At 36.6% G+C, this 18,624-nt stretch overlaps 1 protein-coding gene across 1 annotated transcript in view; it reads right to left on the bottom strand.

Moving 5' to 3' along the window:
• The window catches only part of ANO4 (anoctamin 4), a 75,513-nt gene that overhangs the window by 10,428 nt on the left and 46,461 nt on the right, over positions 1-18,624 (bottom strand). Inside the window, 11 exon segments of the mRNA XM_072401101.1 lie at positions 332-443; positions 1,558-1,594; positions 2,507-2,671; positions 3,797-3,937; positions 4,539-4,621; positions 4,858-4,918; positions 8,559-8,655; positions 10,595-10,729; positions 13,464-13,585; positions 13,888-13,943; positions 18,442-18,548. Of these exon segments, the coding sequence (XP_072257202.1) occupies positions 332-443; positions 1,558-1,594; positions 2,507-2,671; positions 3,797-3,937; positions 4,539-4,621; positions 4,858-4,918; positions 8,559-8,655; positions 10,595-10,729; positions 13,464-13,585; positions 13,888-13,943; positions 18,442-18,548 (1,116 nt within the window).

Here is an 18,624-nt window from a genome sequence, read left to right as displayed (position 1 = left end):
TTACTGTCACACCTATATCTTAGCTCTGTAAGCATCTGATTTACTTTTTTTTTTTACAACCACCAGGAGCTTGAAACAATCCAACAATTTAATTTATTTAAAATATAAACCTATGTATTTGAATAAATTAGTTATAATTGTTGTGCAAAATACATTATTATTTTTTTAACAGGATTAGTGTGTTTTATCTGTGACAAATGCAATACATGACTATTACTGGAGAAAGCAAGGCTGTTATGCTAAAATTTGCAAAATGCCAAATCTAACACTACTTCCATCCCCAGAACCTTAAAATTCAATATTTAAAAGAACAGTTAAAGAATGGACTTACCTTCCAAGGAAGAATGCTATGTAAAAGGTCGAGCTGTTCAAATTGACAAACTGAAAAAGAAACATTTTCAAAGTAAAGCTGTTCTCCCATTCTGATTCAGTACGTGGCTGTTCTGTGGGCAAAAACATGTGTACAACTGTAGATTTTAACCATTTTCAAGTAATCAACAAACAAGTGTGCAACTAATCGGTAAAATGATTGTACTACTGTTTGCTCAATATCAGGAAACAAAGAAGAGCAAACAACACATACAACCCAAAGGGCCTGATTTATTAAAGCTCTCCAAGGCTGGAGAGGATATACCTTCATCAGTGAAGCTGGGTGATCCAGCAAACCTGCAATGGATCTGGTCCAGGATTCAAAACATTTGCTAGCAAATCCATTTCAGGTTTTCTGGATCACCCACCTTCAATGAAGAAAATGTATCCTCTCCAGCATTGGAAAACTTTAATAAATCAGGCTCCAAATATGTGAGTTTTATTACATCACAGAATTTTAGTCTGGTACTGAAGTGATTTTATATACAAGTAATACTCAGTTGATGCATAGACAAATTATATATCAATACAAACTCCTCACTACTAATACACAATTCCAATTTTATATAAAATTAATAAACAAATAAAAATCTGATTACATAAAGGTATTTCAGATATACTTTGATAATATCAACACTGGGTGATTAGAAAAAAGTAGCTTCATTTGGTATTAGGAAGTCAACTTAAACCAGACAAACAACTAATCTGTAAGTATGCATGTAAAGTAACTGTAGCATACAATTAGAAAAGCGAAGTAGAACAAAATGTATCGTCAATTTTTGTAGTCCTCCAATCTGGGCTTTGCTGCTCTGGTCCAGAGAAGCTCGACCATTTAAAAGTTGAGTGCATGCACCGATGCAGCATTTAGGGTACCATTAAAAAAGCTACTAATATTTGCATCTTTTTTTACTGTTAGATATACAATTGAAAGTATTTAAAATATCTGCAAGTTCAAAACATGCTCTGAGCAGCTAATTTTCTGCCTTGCTGCATTTCTTTCAGTTACATTGTCTCCAGTTGGGACTACAAACCCCCTCCCACTATGTTTTAGAGAAGAGGAGAAAGCGATAAAATCTTGTCCTATAGAAACAATGCTATTTCTGTACATATATAGGTAGTATAGTGTTACTGACACATTACCACAACCATTTCATAAATTCTAGCAATAAATTGTTGTATTACACTTACCGAGGTTAGTGAGGAAAAGTGCAACTTTTTCATAGAGCTGTGAAATAGGTCCAAAAGATGATTTTAGTTGCGTGTTATAACATTAAATTTACAACTTTATAAAAATGAAAAGTCCACAAAATATTGATTTAAATATTGCACTTCTACCTTACCTTCCATCTGTCACACTTGCACAGGCCTCTCTTCTGTACTGAAACTTCTTACTCTTTTTGCTTATTGTTTATTTATGAGTGTTTTACAAGTTAAGCTCTATATGCATTAAAAATAGCATTTTATAACTCCTAAAAAAAATTATTTTACTGCACACTGGGAGCTTCACTACATTAAAAGCTGCAATTGGTCAAAGAGTGCCTCTCATTTTCCAACTGGATGATTTCCAACATCATCCTTCCCATTCCTTAGACTTACTATTCCTGGCCTAAGGTGATATACATGCAGATACAACCTGTTGATAAAAGCCCACCCATTCAGGCTGATATCCACCCATTAAGGCAATTTGATATTTTCATAACTCCTCCCAAAAGCAAATACTGAGACAGGGTGCTGTAATATTTTCAGGAAAACATGTACAGCACCCTAACAAACCCTTTCTCCAACCCTGTTCTGCCAGGACTGCTTAGAGAACGAAAACGAACAGGTTTTATTTATGCTAATGTAATGTTATGTCAAGGCAATAAAGGATGGGAACAAGGAAAGGCAAAAAAGTTTTAAAGTATCTAGAAATACACCTCAAATAATTTAGTATTGTCAGGTTGTTTTGTGTAATTTGACTTATTCTTGTCATTGTTACCTAATCAAAAACCAGAACACATAAATATTTATAGGCATTGATCATTTTTAAGCTACTAAACTGGGCTGAGACTCAGGGACATCATTTCACATCCAGGAAACTCTCATGTTTCAGTGCACAGAGAATTCACGTACTATAAAGCTATAAAAAGAATCTTACCACATTCAGTAGCATAATGATGCAAAAGTTGATACACACTGCAGTCCCTGTGGTAGCAACCTGAGAATTATTCCTGATTAAGGCCCATTTAAAGGCAGCAAATGTACTGACAGTCACAACACGATATATTACAATGCCGAAAACAGCAGCAATTACCACACAAATCTGAAAGCAAGAAGATAAAAGGCAGCTGTTAGTAACAGTATATTCTCTGAATTCATTACAAAAGCATTATGACATATGGTAATAAATTGGGGAATACAATTTTCATTCTGTGAGAATCAACATAATGTAACTCCTCCAAAATGATTCAACTTAAAAAAAACATAAAGGCTGCTGGTTGCATGGGTGTCAGAATTTTGTGCTTATTGTTCTGGATAAAAAATATAGATCAAGGTAAATCAGAGTGATATCAGAACTGATCTGCATTTTTGTTACAATTCAGTAAATTTGTGTGGAGAGCAGCAGCTTGGCAATGAATAGCCATTTTCAATACCCATTTGGTTTGGGATGGTATTGACAATTATTAGAAACAAACAGCGAAGCAAAAAAAGTTTTTGATGAAAACACAAAATTAGGTCAGAGCCTCCTGTGTGGTTTGCCAGTATACACAAAATCTAACATTCAGAGCCCCGGAAAAGGAGGAACTCTATTTACCTTTACCCTGTAAAATGTTGACTGCACTTTTTCTACAAAATGTTTAAAAGGTTACTGTATATGACTCCTCCCTAATGGTGCTCCTAACCACAAACACACCTGAGAATATTATTTAAAAAAAGAAAAGCAACCTGCCCAGTACCTCTAAGAGTTGAAAAGCCCAGAATTCAAAAAAGACAAACAGGACTACATATCAAAAAGACCCAAATCTTGACTTCTTTTTCTCTACTTAAGAAACTTAAAATTCTGATCTTGTGCACACCTAAATACTTCAGTAAATACTAATATTTATGATTAGGCATGACAACCAGGTAACTACATTTGTTCATCAACAGAAGTCAGCACTGGCAGACTTTACACATTTACAGTTTAGATTTCCATTAATAAAAAAAATAAAGAACAAGAATAAATAAACCAATAAACATACATGTCATCATAACAAACTGGGTTATCTTTTACGTTTTTCTGGATTAGCTGTACTTTTTACTGCTATTTTGTGTTAAAGAAAAAACATTTGAATAATAAATTATGCACATATCTCTTCTCTTGTTTCAAATTTATATTATGTGTATGTGCTATATTGCTACAGATGTCTTCCAAAAGGACATAATAATATCCCAAGTTATTACAAACCATAAAAAAAATTCCAGAAGCAGAAACGACAAGTCTGCTGCATTTATCTGTAAAGGCTTGGTAAGGCTCCGGCTTTCCTGATATTGGGTTTAGCCGTTCTTTTTTGGAGTATTTGGCTTCAAATTGAGGACGAATCTCTTCCTAGATTGGAAAGGATACAAGAAACAAAAAAATATATTTTGAAATTTTATTTAAAAAAATCCAGTAAAAATCATTGTCCACTAAAAAATTACAAGTTTCCTACTAACACAGATTATGCCTTACCAAGTGCTGCTTTAAGTGGTTCCACGGGGCATAATAACTTAATAATAACCAAAGCAGACTTGTTTCTCTCTAGTTTATCCCTAGTCTTCAGTATAACAATATACCGTTACATCAACCAGGTTTATACTGATGTGTTCGCATCAAAAAGTTAACAGCCCTGACAACATGAATAGGAGACATGAAAAAAAGATTTCACGTCTAGTATAGACATAGTATAGGGGAAGAATAGTATAATTCAAAAGCCCTGTGAGGGGCGTTAGGGGAGCAGCTACCTGTACATTTTACTCTCTTGGAACTGATACATTATTGAAATGATCTAGGCTTGAGACGACATTGGTCAGAATTATTATGAAACATCACATGTGCAAGTCTATAATAACATTTTCCTGAATTTCATTTGAAAAGTATGGTCCCCTTCAGTTTAAAACACAAATTGTAGATGTACAATTGCATGTCTAATGATATCTGTAAACTTTACCTCTTCTTCCTCCCAGTCAATCAAATCCCAATCATAGGCAATAACCGCTCTTCTTCGTTTCCAAAACTCCAGAAAAACTGTTGCTAAAATGTATAATAATATATAACAATTTTTGAACACACAAAGAGATATATCCCTCATATTCCATATAGGTCATAAACTAATCTACCCTGTTATTCAATAACCCCATCACATAAAGGGGAGGATCAGGAAAATATAAACCAGACTATTCTTAACAGATTATGTTGGTTTTAGACAAAATGAATGAAGTTGCACAGTTTGGCATATTGTGCAATCTACCTTATCAAATTATACTTACCCCAAACTGCCATAAACACTGCAAAGAACACAGTTGCTCCATTATCAAAAAGATGGGTTACCTAAAACAATAGAAAGAAGATCACTCTAAAGATTATTCTAATTTAGAGGATCATATTCAGCAACAAAGCACAATCTAGAATATGAATTATTTTGATATAATAAAACAAGTTTGCTCCAAGGTTTTCTACAATGCTTCAGGGCTTGCTGATATCACTGGATCGTGCTGCATATTTCTGCTTTTAGCTATTGATATATAATCCCAGGTCTACCTAGACAGATGCACTGTTACATCTAATAAATTACCAGAGAAATTGTGGTTATTTATTAGATGTAAAAAAGAGAAACTGTTGTGTTTGTAACACAGACAGGTTCAATACCCTGAAAAGCTAGTAAGTAGGGAATCAGAAATTCATTATTAAAAAACAAAAAGAAGAATTATGCAAGTTATATCTTTATACTCCATTGGCTGGGCATTCAACCTTTATAGCACAAATACAGCCTGCAATATAGTACAGCAATGCTGCTAAGTTTTCCCTATGTTTCCACATGGCAAGCCTGGAAAAGCAGAGCCTTCCGGGATACATACGTCATACATCCTGGGAGGCTCTGGCTGCTCCTTCTGGGCATGTCCGGGGAGCCTTTTCTTTATTGGGAGAAAAAAAATGCATGCACAGTAAGATCGGCACTCTTTTTTTCCCCATCTACGCCATCCCATCTCACACCTGCGCAGTGCAAGGTCAGTGACGTACAAAGAAGAACCAGAAAGAAGACTGAAGAAGATAGCACTGCCTGATTCTTCCTCCAGGCGGAAGACTGATATCGGGACGATGCTGGACCCAATCAAAGAAACCTCCTGATGGATCAACAGATCTGTGGGATTAAAGGTAGGTGTGATTTTTTAATCTTTAGTTAACTTCCTCTTAAATTATTAAAACAGGGCCCTTTCTGTTTTTTGCTTTTTTTGGCCTACTAAATATTCGTACATTGGGCCTGATTTATTAAAGCTTTCCAAGACTGGAGAAAATAAACTATCATAGAGGAGCCTGGGTGATCCAGCAAACCTGAATTTGATTTCTTTAAAATCATTGCTAATAGTTGGAAAAGATTTTTTAATCCTCGACCAGATACATTCTAGGTTTACTGGATTATTCAGGTTCTCTCATGATAGTCTATCTTTTCCAGCCTTGGAGAGCTTTGATAAATAAGGCCCATTGTCTTAAAGCCACACTGTAAATATATGCACTGAAAGTATTTCATACTGTGTCAGCATATTTTACATTGCTTTACACTGCATAATGATCTACAGTGCTTCAGTGGAATATAGATTAACACTGCTCAAAAAAAATTTTTTTTTCACTTGCTTAGAATTTTTCAATATTTTTAGTGTATTTAAGGTCTGCTGAATCAAGAAATGACATCAGTTTCATTGAATTGGCTCTAGTTCTTGTCATACAGGAATCGTAATAGACATTTTACCAACAACAAATGTTAACACAGCATATTATTATCAATCTTTATTTACACTGATGTTTTGCATTTTATATATAGTTTATATATACATATTAAATGTTGTATTATATTCATGAAACTTTCATTTGCCTTCTTTGTATTCATACATTTTATTTTTACAGAAATATGAGTTATTCAAGAAGTTGTTTAAATTACCTCAATGTATTTTGCTACATTTGTGGTGAATATTCTCAGCAATAACAGAGAAGAAACATTACAGAATTTATGAAACAAGCATAACTTGCATATTTTGGTAATAAACTGGGGGAACAAGATAAGTATTGGGCTCCCCATATGGTATGCAAAACTTGTGTAGAGTGTCTACATCAGTGGAAAAATGGAAAACTGAAAAGTTTGAAATCTGGTGTACCTATGGTATAGTGAGAGCCCAAAGGTCATCATAATGATTGTAATTTTTGTGCTGTGAATGTAAAAGGTTTCAATCGTTTCAAGAAAAACAAGTGGGAGTACCCTGATTTGGAATTAAAAAGACGACCTGTGCCGCATGATGCTGATGTTCCCATACCAGTGTTCAGTACACTCCCTGATATTCCTGTATCCAACATGGAGGATATACCGGGGTTGGAGTAAAATCCAGGAATTAGCAGTGAAAGTGAATATAAAGGAAGTGTTTCATCAAACCAGCAGTTCTCCCAAGAAGAGCTCAATGATTTAATATGTGACCTAAGTCGGTCGAAACAAGCATCTGAACTTTTATCATCCATGCTAAAAGGAAAGACCTGTCTGAGACGGAGGTTAAAATAACGGTTTATAGGAAAAGAGAGGTGACACTCCTACCATTTTTTAGTGAAGATGGAGGCTTCGTGTACTGTTGTAACATTCCTGGACTAGTAGCTCATATGGGAGTACCAGAATACCGAGCAGAAGACTGGCGGCTTTTCATAAACAGTTCCACTTGAAGTTTGAAATCTGTTTTACTGCATTATGGCAACTGCTATGCATCAATTCCAATTGGTCACTCAACAAAACTTAAAGAAGAATATGAAAATGGTCTTACAAAAGCTTTGCTAATATGAACACCAATGGTCCATATGTGTTGATTTAAAAATGGTGAACTTCCTACTTGGACAGCAAAGTGGATACACAAAGTACCCATGAAAAAAGGTACAGCGAACAACATTAACAAGCCAATGGTTGATAAAGAAAAAAACATTCCCCCTCCACTACACATAAAGTTGGGATTAATGAAGCAATTTGTTCAAGCTCTGAACAAGGACGGTGATTGCTTCAAATACATTTGTAGATTCTTCCCTGGATTGAGTACTGAAAAATTAAAAGCAGGAATCTTTGATGGACCCTAGATTCGGAAACTGATAAATGATTCAAATTTCACAAGTTACATTGACTGATACTGAAGCTTCTGTCTGGCACAGTGGTGTCATGGTTGTCAACAACTTCTTGGGTAACCATAAAACACAAAATTATGAAGAACTGGTACAAAACTTGCTCCTAAACTTTAAAAATTTGGGTGCTACTATTAGCATAAAGGTACACTATCTCCATAGGCATTTGCAAATAATTCCAGAAAACCTTAGCGATTTCAGTGAGGAACAAGGGGAGAGGTTTCATCAAGATATAAAGGTGATGGAAGAAAGGTATCAGTGCGGATGGGATAGACACATGATGGCAGACTACTGCTGGAGCCTTCAACGTGATTGTCCTGAACTTTAGCATAAAAGGAAATCATACAAACTGAGTTTTTCAATGACTGAATATAGAATATATTGACATTAAGTATTTCAAAAAATTAATTTTGTATACATAGGCATATCTAGTTTAATTTTCTCAATTGTCATGTTTCACTAGTTTTCCATGAGGTTATTTTTGAGGTCATTATTTCAAAAACTAGAGCTAATCTTGCAAAACCAATACTATATTTTTAATCTGTGCATCAAACATAACCCAAAATGACTTTAATCTGTTTGGCAAGAAAATGTTTGTTGACCAGTGTAATTACTATAAAAACAGATCACACATTTATACTGGGAACAATTTGTTCTTCAAGATTCTGACTGTGGGAGGCAACAGAAAACCTGCAGCAAATGTCTGAAATTACATGAACACTGTAGAAACTATGAAACATGGAACCTCAGTGCTTCAAATCAGGAAACCATAATGCCAAACCTACATATACACATATTTTGAGTTACACAAAGAAACATATATTACCTTGGCATAGACACAGCTGTCTGATAACCTCATAAAGGGGCAGTATTTATCACACAATGGACACATAGTAATATTTGTGGCTCCACAGATTTCTCTGCTGCAATACATAAAAAAGACACAATAGACATTTCATATATTAGGTATTTAAAATACATATTCTACATTTTATTAGTTTGTGCAGCCATGCCTCATCTCTGTTTGCCCTGAGCTTAGTTGGCCTCTGTAGGAACATTTGAACCCTACCCGGGACCTAACATATAATGCTATTAGAAGAGCAATTGTAGTTGCCTTAATACCAGAGTTTTAAAGCTTTGGCCTTTGCTCTTAATACTTCTGTCCTCCTTAGGTCATCAGTTAATATTTTAACAGGATGCTTGAGGAAAAATCTTATCCTGAAGGGGTTTTAAAGCTCTAAATTAAACCTAATTGAGATTATACCACAAAAGGTGCTTCACGATCACATCAATATATACTCAAATGTGCAATTTGCTATACATGGTTTGCTCTACTTTTCCTCATTTAATACATGAAGTACAATGGCAGAAAATTGCTGTAACTCAGCCACCACCACTGCTTCTTTTACTGAAAATAAAGGGAGCACCTTGCTGAGTCACGAATAGTGAGCTAATGTATTACCTATAAGTATAAAAGTGCAGTTCAGAGGTTAAATTGTAGACTTGCTATGCTATCAAAATGAATAAATATAATATTATCTTTTTACACAGTAAACAGAGAAGAGGTACCGTATTTTTCGCCGTATAAGACGCTCCGGAATATAAGACGCACCAAATTTTAAAGAAGGAAAATCTAGAAAAAAAAGATTCTGAAAGATTATTCGCCTTCTGATCACTCATGTGCCATTCATACCGGTATTCCCCTTCTGATTATCTGCTTTACAGACACGATGCTGGCAGAGGAGAGAAGAGACCTACACGCTGCATGCAGCCAGACACACACGCAGGATCGGGTATCGGGTGAGTATCTTATTTTATTTATTTTATAACACATTTGTCCTATAGGACGCACTAACTTTCCCCCCCAGTTTTGGGGAAGAAAAAGTGCGTCTTATACGGCAAAAAATACGGTACTTTACATTATCACTCTGAAGATGAAGCAAGTGTTAAAAGATTAATAGTACAAGAATACTGTACGGTTTTAAGATGCCTTGATACAGTTAGGTCCATAAATATTTGGACAGAGACAACTTTTTTCTAATTTTGGTTCTGTACATTTCCTCAATTAATTTTAAATGAAACAACTCAAATGCAGTTGAACTGCAGACTTTCAGCTTTAATTCAGTGGGTCGAACAAAAACATTCTATAAAAATGTGAGGAACTAAGCCTTGTTTTTACACAATCACTTCATTTCCGGGGCTCAAAAATATTTGGACAAATGACTCAAAGCCTATTTCATGGGCTGGTGTGGGCAATTCCTTTGTTATGTCATTATCAATTAAGGAGATAAAAGGCCTGGAGTTGATTTGAGGGGGAGGGGGGGTGCTTGTATGTGGAAGATTTTGCTGTGAACAGACAACATGCAGTCAAAGGAGTTCTCCATGCAGGTGAAACAAGCCATCCTTAAGCTGGAAAAACAGAAAAAACCCATCCGAGAAATTGCTACATTATTAGGTGTGGCAAAATCTACAGTATGGTACATCATGAGAAAGAAAAGCACTGGTGAACTCAGCAACGCCAAAAGACCTGGACGTCAAAGGAAGACAACAGTGGTGGATGATCGCAGAATCATTTCCATGGTGACCCGTACTCTTGAAATAAAATAAGGACTTGCTTCCTACTTTTGTGTACTGTGCTAGTCAAAATATAGTCTAAACATAACTAATAATATTGCTTTATTATAGTAATAAAGTCAATATCACTGTATCAAAATATAATTATTGAAAGGTTATAAATAAGTTAAAAACTAATCTGCTGAAACTAAATGAAACATGGGCACATGTTTAGTCAATTTGCAAACTAAGCTTGTCTTAGCAAACTTAATGAAAGTCTTATCCTATAAATCAGAAAATAAGGATTACCTGACTTGGCAGCTATCCAGTGTAAACATTCCATACAGGAATACAAATAATCCAATTATTGCTGCTGGAAACAGCATTCCTGTATACCAGCCCAGCCATGCAAAATAGAGGCCAATCTTCTCACCAAAATATCTCCTGTACAGGGACACAAATATAAGAAATGCCATGAATAAGATTTTAAATAAACAATAAAGATAGAATACCACAGCTTACTATACAAGGCTTTAGAAGAAAATAACATTATCTATGTAAAAGGAGTAGAGTAACCATAAATATTTGTGCTGTTGTTCTGGAAGAAAAACTTATAATTAGGAAATAAAGTCAGATGCAAATTTGTAATGTGTGTAAAAAGCAGATTAATCTCTAAATAGTCTCTAAACCATCTTTTGGTAAAAAGATGACAGGGTAAAAGAAAGTGCAGAAAGTATAAAGACTATTGGCCAAAGCCACCAATCTATGTTTAGAATTATTAGAGTAAAAAGAATTCTGTTTCCGTTGTAATTAAAGCATGTTTCTAGCTTTTCATGCCATAATGTAAAGCAGAAAAATCCAACTATGAATTATGGTAAATAATATCAAAAACGCTGTGCTCTAAAGTGAAGATCTTTCATATTAGTAATAACTGCTGTGGGGCAATGATTCTGCTAGATAAAGGCCTTGTCACACTCGGAGAGACGGGACCACTAGGGGGCGCTATGGCTTGCACGGAGGTGGTGTGAGCCCTGACAAGAAAAGCCGAGGTCGAGACAGGCAGCAAGCAAGAGAGATCAGGTCACACGCCAGGGGTCAATAGCCAGGGATCCAGGAGACAAACAGCAATGACTAAATGGCCACTGCGGGCACCGGGAACACAGAAGACACTGGAAACAGCAGGAGGTACAGGTGATGCAGGGATATCCACAAGCAGACTGGAGCACAGGAACAGCACAGGGAACTTGGCTGGGAACCAACAAACTGGACAACGAAGGGTTAACACAGGACCTGGACACAGGAAACACTGGATTAAGCAGCAGGTGTACAGGAACTAGTTCACAGAACCGGGGAGCTTGGCACTAGTAAGACTTGTTGCAAGAACAAAAAACGGAGTCTGAGAGCTAGCTAACTAGCCAGAGCTGGTTAGGAGGCTATTTTCTGATGGACGGAGTTGATAAAGCTTGGAAACAGAGGCACTAGAAGAAACGAGAAAAGCAGTTCAGGACCAACGGCTTAAGTAGGGACACATGGAAAGCATTTGGCAGCTTGAGATGCGAAGGAAGGAGTAACTTATGACAAACTGGGTTAACCTTGGCAGAGATGACATAAGGTCCGATGAAATGTGGAGCAAACTTTAGAGAAGGCATTTTGCAACAAATATTCCTGGTGGATAGCCAGAATTTGTCCCCAGGTTGGACAGGATGCGCCTTGTGGCAATGCCGATCCGCAAACTTCTTGTAACAAGCAGCCAACTTCTCTAGGTGTTTGGCCCGATCTGTGCGGAAAGTTATTGGGCTAGAGCTCAAAATGGATGCCACACTGATTGATGAAGCCACAGCAGGTCCCCAGAGAATCGCTGTGGAGGTGGCAAGTTCAATGCAGAGGCTATGTGAGGGCAGGAGGATGGGCCTGGGCTGGTGCTGCAGCCAGTGCACTTGGAGAAACAAGCAGTTGATGTAGACGATCAGAAAGTGCAAAAAGCTGGCAAAGCACCTGGATTTTATTAGCTTCCTGGGCGTCAAGCCTCTGGTTGGGGCCTGCTGAAGTCTGGGAGGGTGTAGTCATGGTTCGTGCAAACTGCTCGGAGAGACAGGACCACTGGGGGGCAGTATGGCTTGCAGGGAGGTGGTGTGAGCCCTGAGAAGGGCCAAGGCGCAGAGTCTAGGCAGTAACCAGGTTTTCTCCAGAGCCTCTGATGGTGAGAATGTTGTGCCGCTGGTTAATGCCAGGTTGCGGTCCTTGGGCACACCAAGGTAGGCAAAGCACGGTACCAAATCACTAAGCAGAAGGATAGTCAAGAGAAGCCGGGGTTGAGACAGGCAGCAAGCAAGAGAGGTCATGTCACACACCAGGGGTGAATAGCCAGGGATCCAGGAAACAGACAGCAATGATACAGAGGCCACTGCGGGCACAGGGAACACAGGAGACACTGGAAACAGCAGGAGGTACAGGTGATGCAGGGATATCTACAGGCAAACAGGAACACAGGAACAACACAGGGAAGTTGGCTGGGAACCAACAAACTGGACAACGAAGGGTTAACACAGGAGCTGGACACAGGAAACACTGGATTAAGCAGCAGGTGTACAGGAACTAGTTCACAGAACCGGGGAGCTTGGCACTAGTAAGACTTGTTGCACGAACAAAAAATGGAGTCTGAGAGCTAGCTAACCAGCCAGAGCTGGTTAGGAGGCTATTTTCTGATTGCCTAGCGGCATTGCCGTAGTTGATAAAGCTTGGAAACAGAGGCACGCCCAGCATCAGAACTGCCCGCATGCGCAGGGGAGGGATGCCTGTGCTTTAGTGAGGAACAGGTAAGTGTGACAGGCCTAATATATATACAGGATTATCGATGGCTGTCAACCTGTATTATATATATATATATATATATATATATATACACACACACACGGTGCTGAGTGGTGTATAGATATTCCTATAGGTAATTTAAATTAGAAATTAGATGGGTGCCCTAACCCTTATCCTCTTATATGTGAAATTAAACTAGGTCTACAGCTAAATGAGACTTGTACACTGTGCTTGCAGTACATTTTCTGTTTTGTAAAACAAGCTTAACAATGCAAGGATAGGGCTTTTACATTTAAAAAAAAGTAAAAAGCAAACTTAGCATTTGCTGGATATTCATAACCTTAGCGTAAATCTAAAATGAACTCACCGCACAAGATCTAGGGGCTGATATTTATACCACACTCCCCAGGAAGCCCAGCACTCAAAAAGGAGGTGGCGGTGATTGTCTGCTCCATGAGTCTTTATTGAGTTCTTACTTCTGTAGCCTCCCTTAAATGCAGATCAGAAAAGGATTCATGTTTATTAACCGGAAAGCCTGTGTATTTATTATTCCACATCTGCCTATGCCAGGATACACAATCTTTTTCACTTCTAATAGGAGCAGAAAGGTTATCTTTATGAGGCAAAATTTTAGTTGCACTTATGCACATGAGTATTCTTTGATTTGTTGTCCTATAAGCAGCCCATACACCACGATCTACACAAACTATCAGAAAAAAATATAAAACAAAATAACATTTTGTCAAATACCCAAACGAATAATCTTTGTGAAATATATGGTAAACTTGTACCTCGTGTAAAGGAAATGCAGCTTCATAAGTGCAGTTTGAAAGCAAGCGGTTCAAACCTAAGAAAAAAGTGGAAACGTTTTAATTATAATAATCTACATGAATAAACTGCAATGACAAAGGTAAAATATAGTCAACATTCTGCATTTTTTTTTACACTAGGAGAGCTAATTAAATGAAGATTTCAGCTATCTTAACACAATTAGGCCAGATTATATAGTACATAATAAAAATCACTAACTAGACTAAAATAGAACTACAGAAAACCTGTAGCCAGGTCTATTGCAAAAAGGAACAGGAAATGTCCCTTCTTTAATAAAACATACTTACCTGCTTGTTCACTATCTTTTTATAAAAAAAAAATCACTGAGCTGCGCAGTTCAGCATTTGATGCTGGGGATATACCTGGTTTCCCAGCATCCCCTAGAGCTACCAGGATTGAATGAGATTCCAAGCTCATGTTGTCATCCTGGCCTGGCCAGAATAATGAAGATCATGTAACCTAGAAAAGAAGATGTCGGGGCCCACAACAGAAAAAGGACAGGTGAAAGTATTTTAAATATTGTTTATTTTTTTTTTCAAACCAATAACAGTGTGAGAGTATTTTAAAAATTTTGATCAGGTAGGAATGTTTTTCAGAAGGTACCAGGAAGGATGCCTAATGTCATTGTGTCATCACATTGTGCACATTCCTTCTGCAATAAAGGAGTTGCCTGATCACAATTTTATTCTTTAGCAATAGTTCTACTTTTAAGATTACTAAATGAGTAGGTTGTAGGGGTGGGTCAAAATTCTAAGCTTTGGGCAGAATTTGTTTAATAAATCCTTGATTTTAGATGCTTTTAGCACAGTCCAAAATTAAAGCAGAATACTTACCTTTATAGTTGGAAAGCCATCAATCCCTCCACCAACCTAGTTCAATCGGACCTACGCCGTCCTGTCTTACTTCTTTTTCTGGCATGGACTGGAAACCCGGCACTACAATCTACTTTTACTTTTTTCCTTATTCTGCTGACAAAACTTATTCTTATTCTGCTGACAAAACCAGATCTTGCACCACAAATGTGCGAGATCTGAAAATTCCTGCTTACTATAGTTACATAGTTACTGATAGTGGCTGAAAAAAGACATAAGTCCATCAAGTTCAACCACTAGGGAAATAAACATATCCTAGATATAAAACCCTATAAGACATAGTTGGTCCAGAGGAAGGCAAAAAAAACCCTGGTACAATTTTCTTCAACAGGGGCAGGCAGTCGGATGTTCCCTGGATCAAGTCACTGGTATTTTTACTTTAAAGCCTTAATACCCAGTTATATTCTGTGCTTCTACAAAAGCATCCCACTTTTCCTTAAAGCAATCTGTAGTAGTTGCTGAAACTACTTCCTGAGGGAGCCGATTCCACATTTTCACCGACCTTATAGTGAAGAATCCCTTCCTTATCTGGAGCTTAAACTTCTTTTCCTCCAGACGCAAGGAGTGCTCTCTTGTTCTTTGTAATGATCTCAAAGTGAATAATGGGAAAGAGAGTTCTCTATATGGACCGTCTATATATTTATACATGGTGATCATATCCCCCCTTAAACGTCTCTTCTCAAGGGAGAATAGATTCAGTTCAGCTAATCTCTCCTCATAGCTGAGCTCCTCCATTCCTTTTATTAGTTTAGTTGCCCCTTTCTGCACTCTTTCTAATTCCACAAAGACCCTAACTTGTATATTAACCGTCTGTGGGGTACAGTGTCAAAGCTGTAGCAAAGTCCAAGTACACTATATCAACTGCTATTTACTTACTTCCTCATAAAAAGAGAGTAAATTTTTTTGACAACTTCTGTCTTTCTTGAAGCCATGCTGACTATCACTTATAATATTATTTTCTAGCAGAAATTCCTGCTACTATAAATGTGAAAAAAAAAGATCTCACGCATGCGCAGGGTTAGCCACCCCTTTATATAATGTAATAAGTTTAGTGATAGGTCTGCTTTAAAAAAAAGATTCATGCCAACTCCTGAATTTGTGCAGAATCTGACTTCACAGCATTTGATCTGTACCTGATGTATACAAAAGTAGTGAAATGCCCCACAGACTGCGGTGCAGGTGCATTAAACATCCCAAGGTAGCTGTGTTCACAAGTTTGCATGAAGGCAGATTCACATACGCATTGTTGTAATGGATACATTTTTATTGGCACCCCATCACACTAAGGCAATATACCACTGATGTACCTGCATTGCAACACTTTACAACATATAATATATATATATATATATATATATATATATATATAACAAATAATGCATTGAATTGGGTTTTTTGCTTTGCATTAGTAAAAAATAGTGTAGGTGGGATTTTAAGTCCACTGTAATGCACTGGCAGACCATGCATTAACGTACAACACTGGTTTACTCAGATATCAAGAGGCCTAAGGTGTACTTACCTATAGTCTACCAATCGTGCTAGGCCAAAAGAAATATGAGGGGAGAGCTGGGAGCTCTGATACCTACCACTATCCTATACTGAAACCCTTTTAGACAATATGTTGAACCACAAAAGGTGGCATTCTTACTGTGTTGGGGATGTTTTATAAAAATTACAGTTAATCTCTGACAGCAGAGTGCTCTTAAAATACTAACAGAATTTCCTCCTAAAACTGTATCTAGATATTGGTGTAAGAATGTAGCAGACAATATACGTGTAATGAAATTAATTTTACTTAGGTAATGGCCCACGTAATTAAACTTACCTACATGTTAATGTATTGCACATCTCAGCACAATGCACAAAAACTAAAGTCTGCATATTTATCCAATAAAGAAAATAAAAGTTTAATTGTAAAAAGCAAACAAGATAAGTTTTTGGATGTTTTAATTCAGCTACAGAATTTTTACATTAAATTTGTTGCACTAAATGTTTAAAGTTATTGCCTAATGAATAACACATTCATGCATTAGCTTTTAATTTCAAGACTGTTTAGACAGAAGCATTTTTGATTGCCATGATCATGCTTCATTTACAGTTTCAGTACCTTTATTATCATTATAAAATCAAGAGGCATGAAAGAGAAGAGTGCTATCATATTCATCTAGTAATGCATAATTAGAACATGCATTTGCTGAGATGAGAAAATCACACAACTAGAAAAGTCACCTAGCATCTACAGAGAATTACCTAACTACACAGTATGAAGAAGTAACCATTCTCGGTTCCAAAAGGTCTGGAGGTGACCCATAACTGTTCCTTGCTAGCGGTGTACTTAAATAACATTTTAAACATAGTAATTCAGCATTTCATCTTCCCCCCCATAATTATTGTCTACTGTTAATGCATAGTATAGTTTTTCCTAATGTTTTATTGGTTTAACTAAGAATTAAAATAGATCTGCTTTATGCTAATTCTCCTATTATGATAAAAAAATAATGTTTTAGAGCCCTTTTCTATGTTTAACTGGTAAATTTACAGTTTGACCTGCAGTTCTGGTCATCAACAGTCACTGAACTATGAGTGTTGGATAGACAGACCACTTTAAGCAGAACAAAATACCACAAAAATGTCCCCTTCTTCCTCATTATATACCTAAATGAACTAAACATTTGCATCCACTGTGTACAAGTGCAAACAATTGTAACATAATTCACGAGGTGCACATAAACATTTATATACAGTATAATGAGTCCCAGATAAAAGAATGTTTTATTGTTTGTGCATTTTTATTTACTTTGTTTTTCTTCCTCCCATACAGTAATCTAAGGAATCCCTATAACACATACATTTAATAAAGTATTGTAGTCTAAAACATATAGATTCTTGCTATATTGCATTTTGTTTGCTGTTTATTTATGCCAGTTGCAATACTTATTATACCTTGGTGCACTTTCAGTTTTGGAAAAGGAAAACAAATTTGGATGGAACAAATTATCAAGCAAATTGCAGAGTCAGACAGATGTCCATTCAGTTGTTCCTTGATTATCATAATAGGGTTGATTTAGAAGTTTACGTTGTTCATTATAACTCTGCAAATAATTAATTCAGCTTAGTGAATGAAGGTGAATTGTTGAATGCAGTCATTTGTTCATATGCAAGAACATTTAATTGTATTTTACTTGGCATGTTTTTAGGTGCAAAGTTGCTGTTGTATTCCTTGCAGAGTGATAATTCACTTATAAACAAAGATAAGGAAGATAAACAACCAAGGAAACCAACTTCCAATATTTTTAAAGTATTTGTGTTTGATCATGACCCATGTTGAATGACTCAGTCGCAATGTTAGCGGCCTTTATGTTTCTGTCCTCCTCTGTACTGGGTTCATTCTTTCATTTTCTAACCCTAGTCTTACTCTAGTATGGGAGTGCTGACAGCTCACAGATCCAGAACATAAGCAACATATCAGAAAAACATTTCTGTTCTGAAGATAACCCAAGCGTTTAGATTTTTACTTACTTTTACTATCACTGGGATAAACAGGGAATAAATCTCCATAAACAACAATAAAAATCTCTCACCACGTAATCCAAACCTAGAGAAAAAACTTGGAAACACTTTAATATACACTATAGGACCTACCTATTTTGTTTTTCCCTTCTTCATATTTAACTCTTTGTAAAATATGATGCACAATCCGACTTCTTGTGGCATTGTTGAAAAAGGTGTCTTTGTTGTTTATGATAAAACTGTGAGATAACAAAAAAGAAATTTGGTAAGGAAAATAATAAGTACGAGTTCAACTGAGGACAAGCTGAGCCAGAG

Source organism: Pyxicephalus adspersus, chromosome 2 (assembly GCF_032062135.1).
Source record: "Pyxicephalus adspersus chromosome 2, UCB_Pads_2.0, whole genome shotgun sequence".
Classification (NCBI taxonomy): Eukaryota; Metazoa; Chordata; class Amphibia; order Anura; family Pyxicephalidae; genus Pyxicephalus; species Pyxicephalus adspersus.
This window is presented reverse-complemented; position numbering and strand designations above follow the sequence as displayed.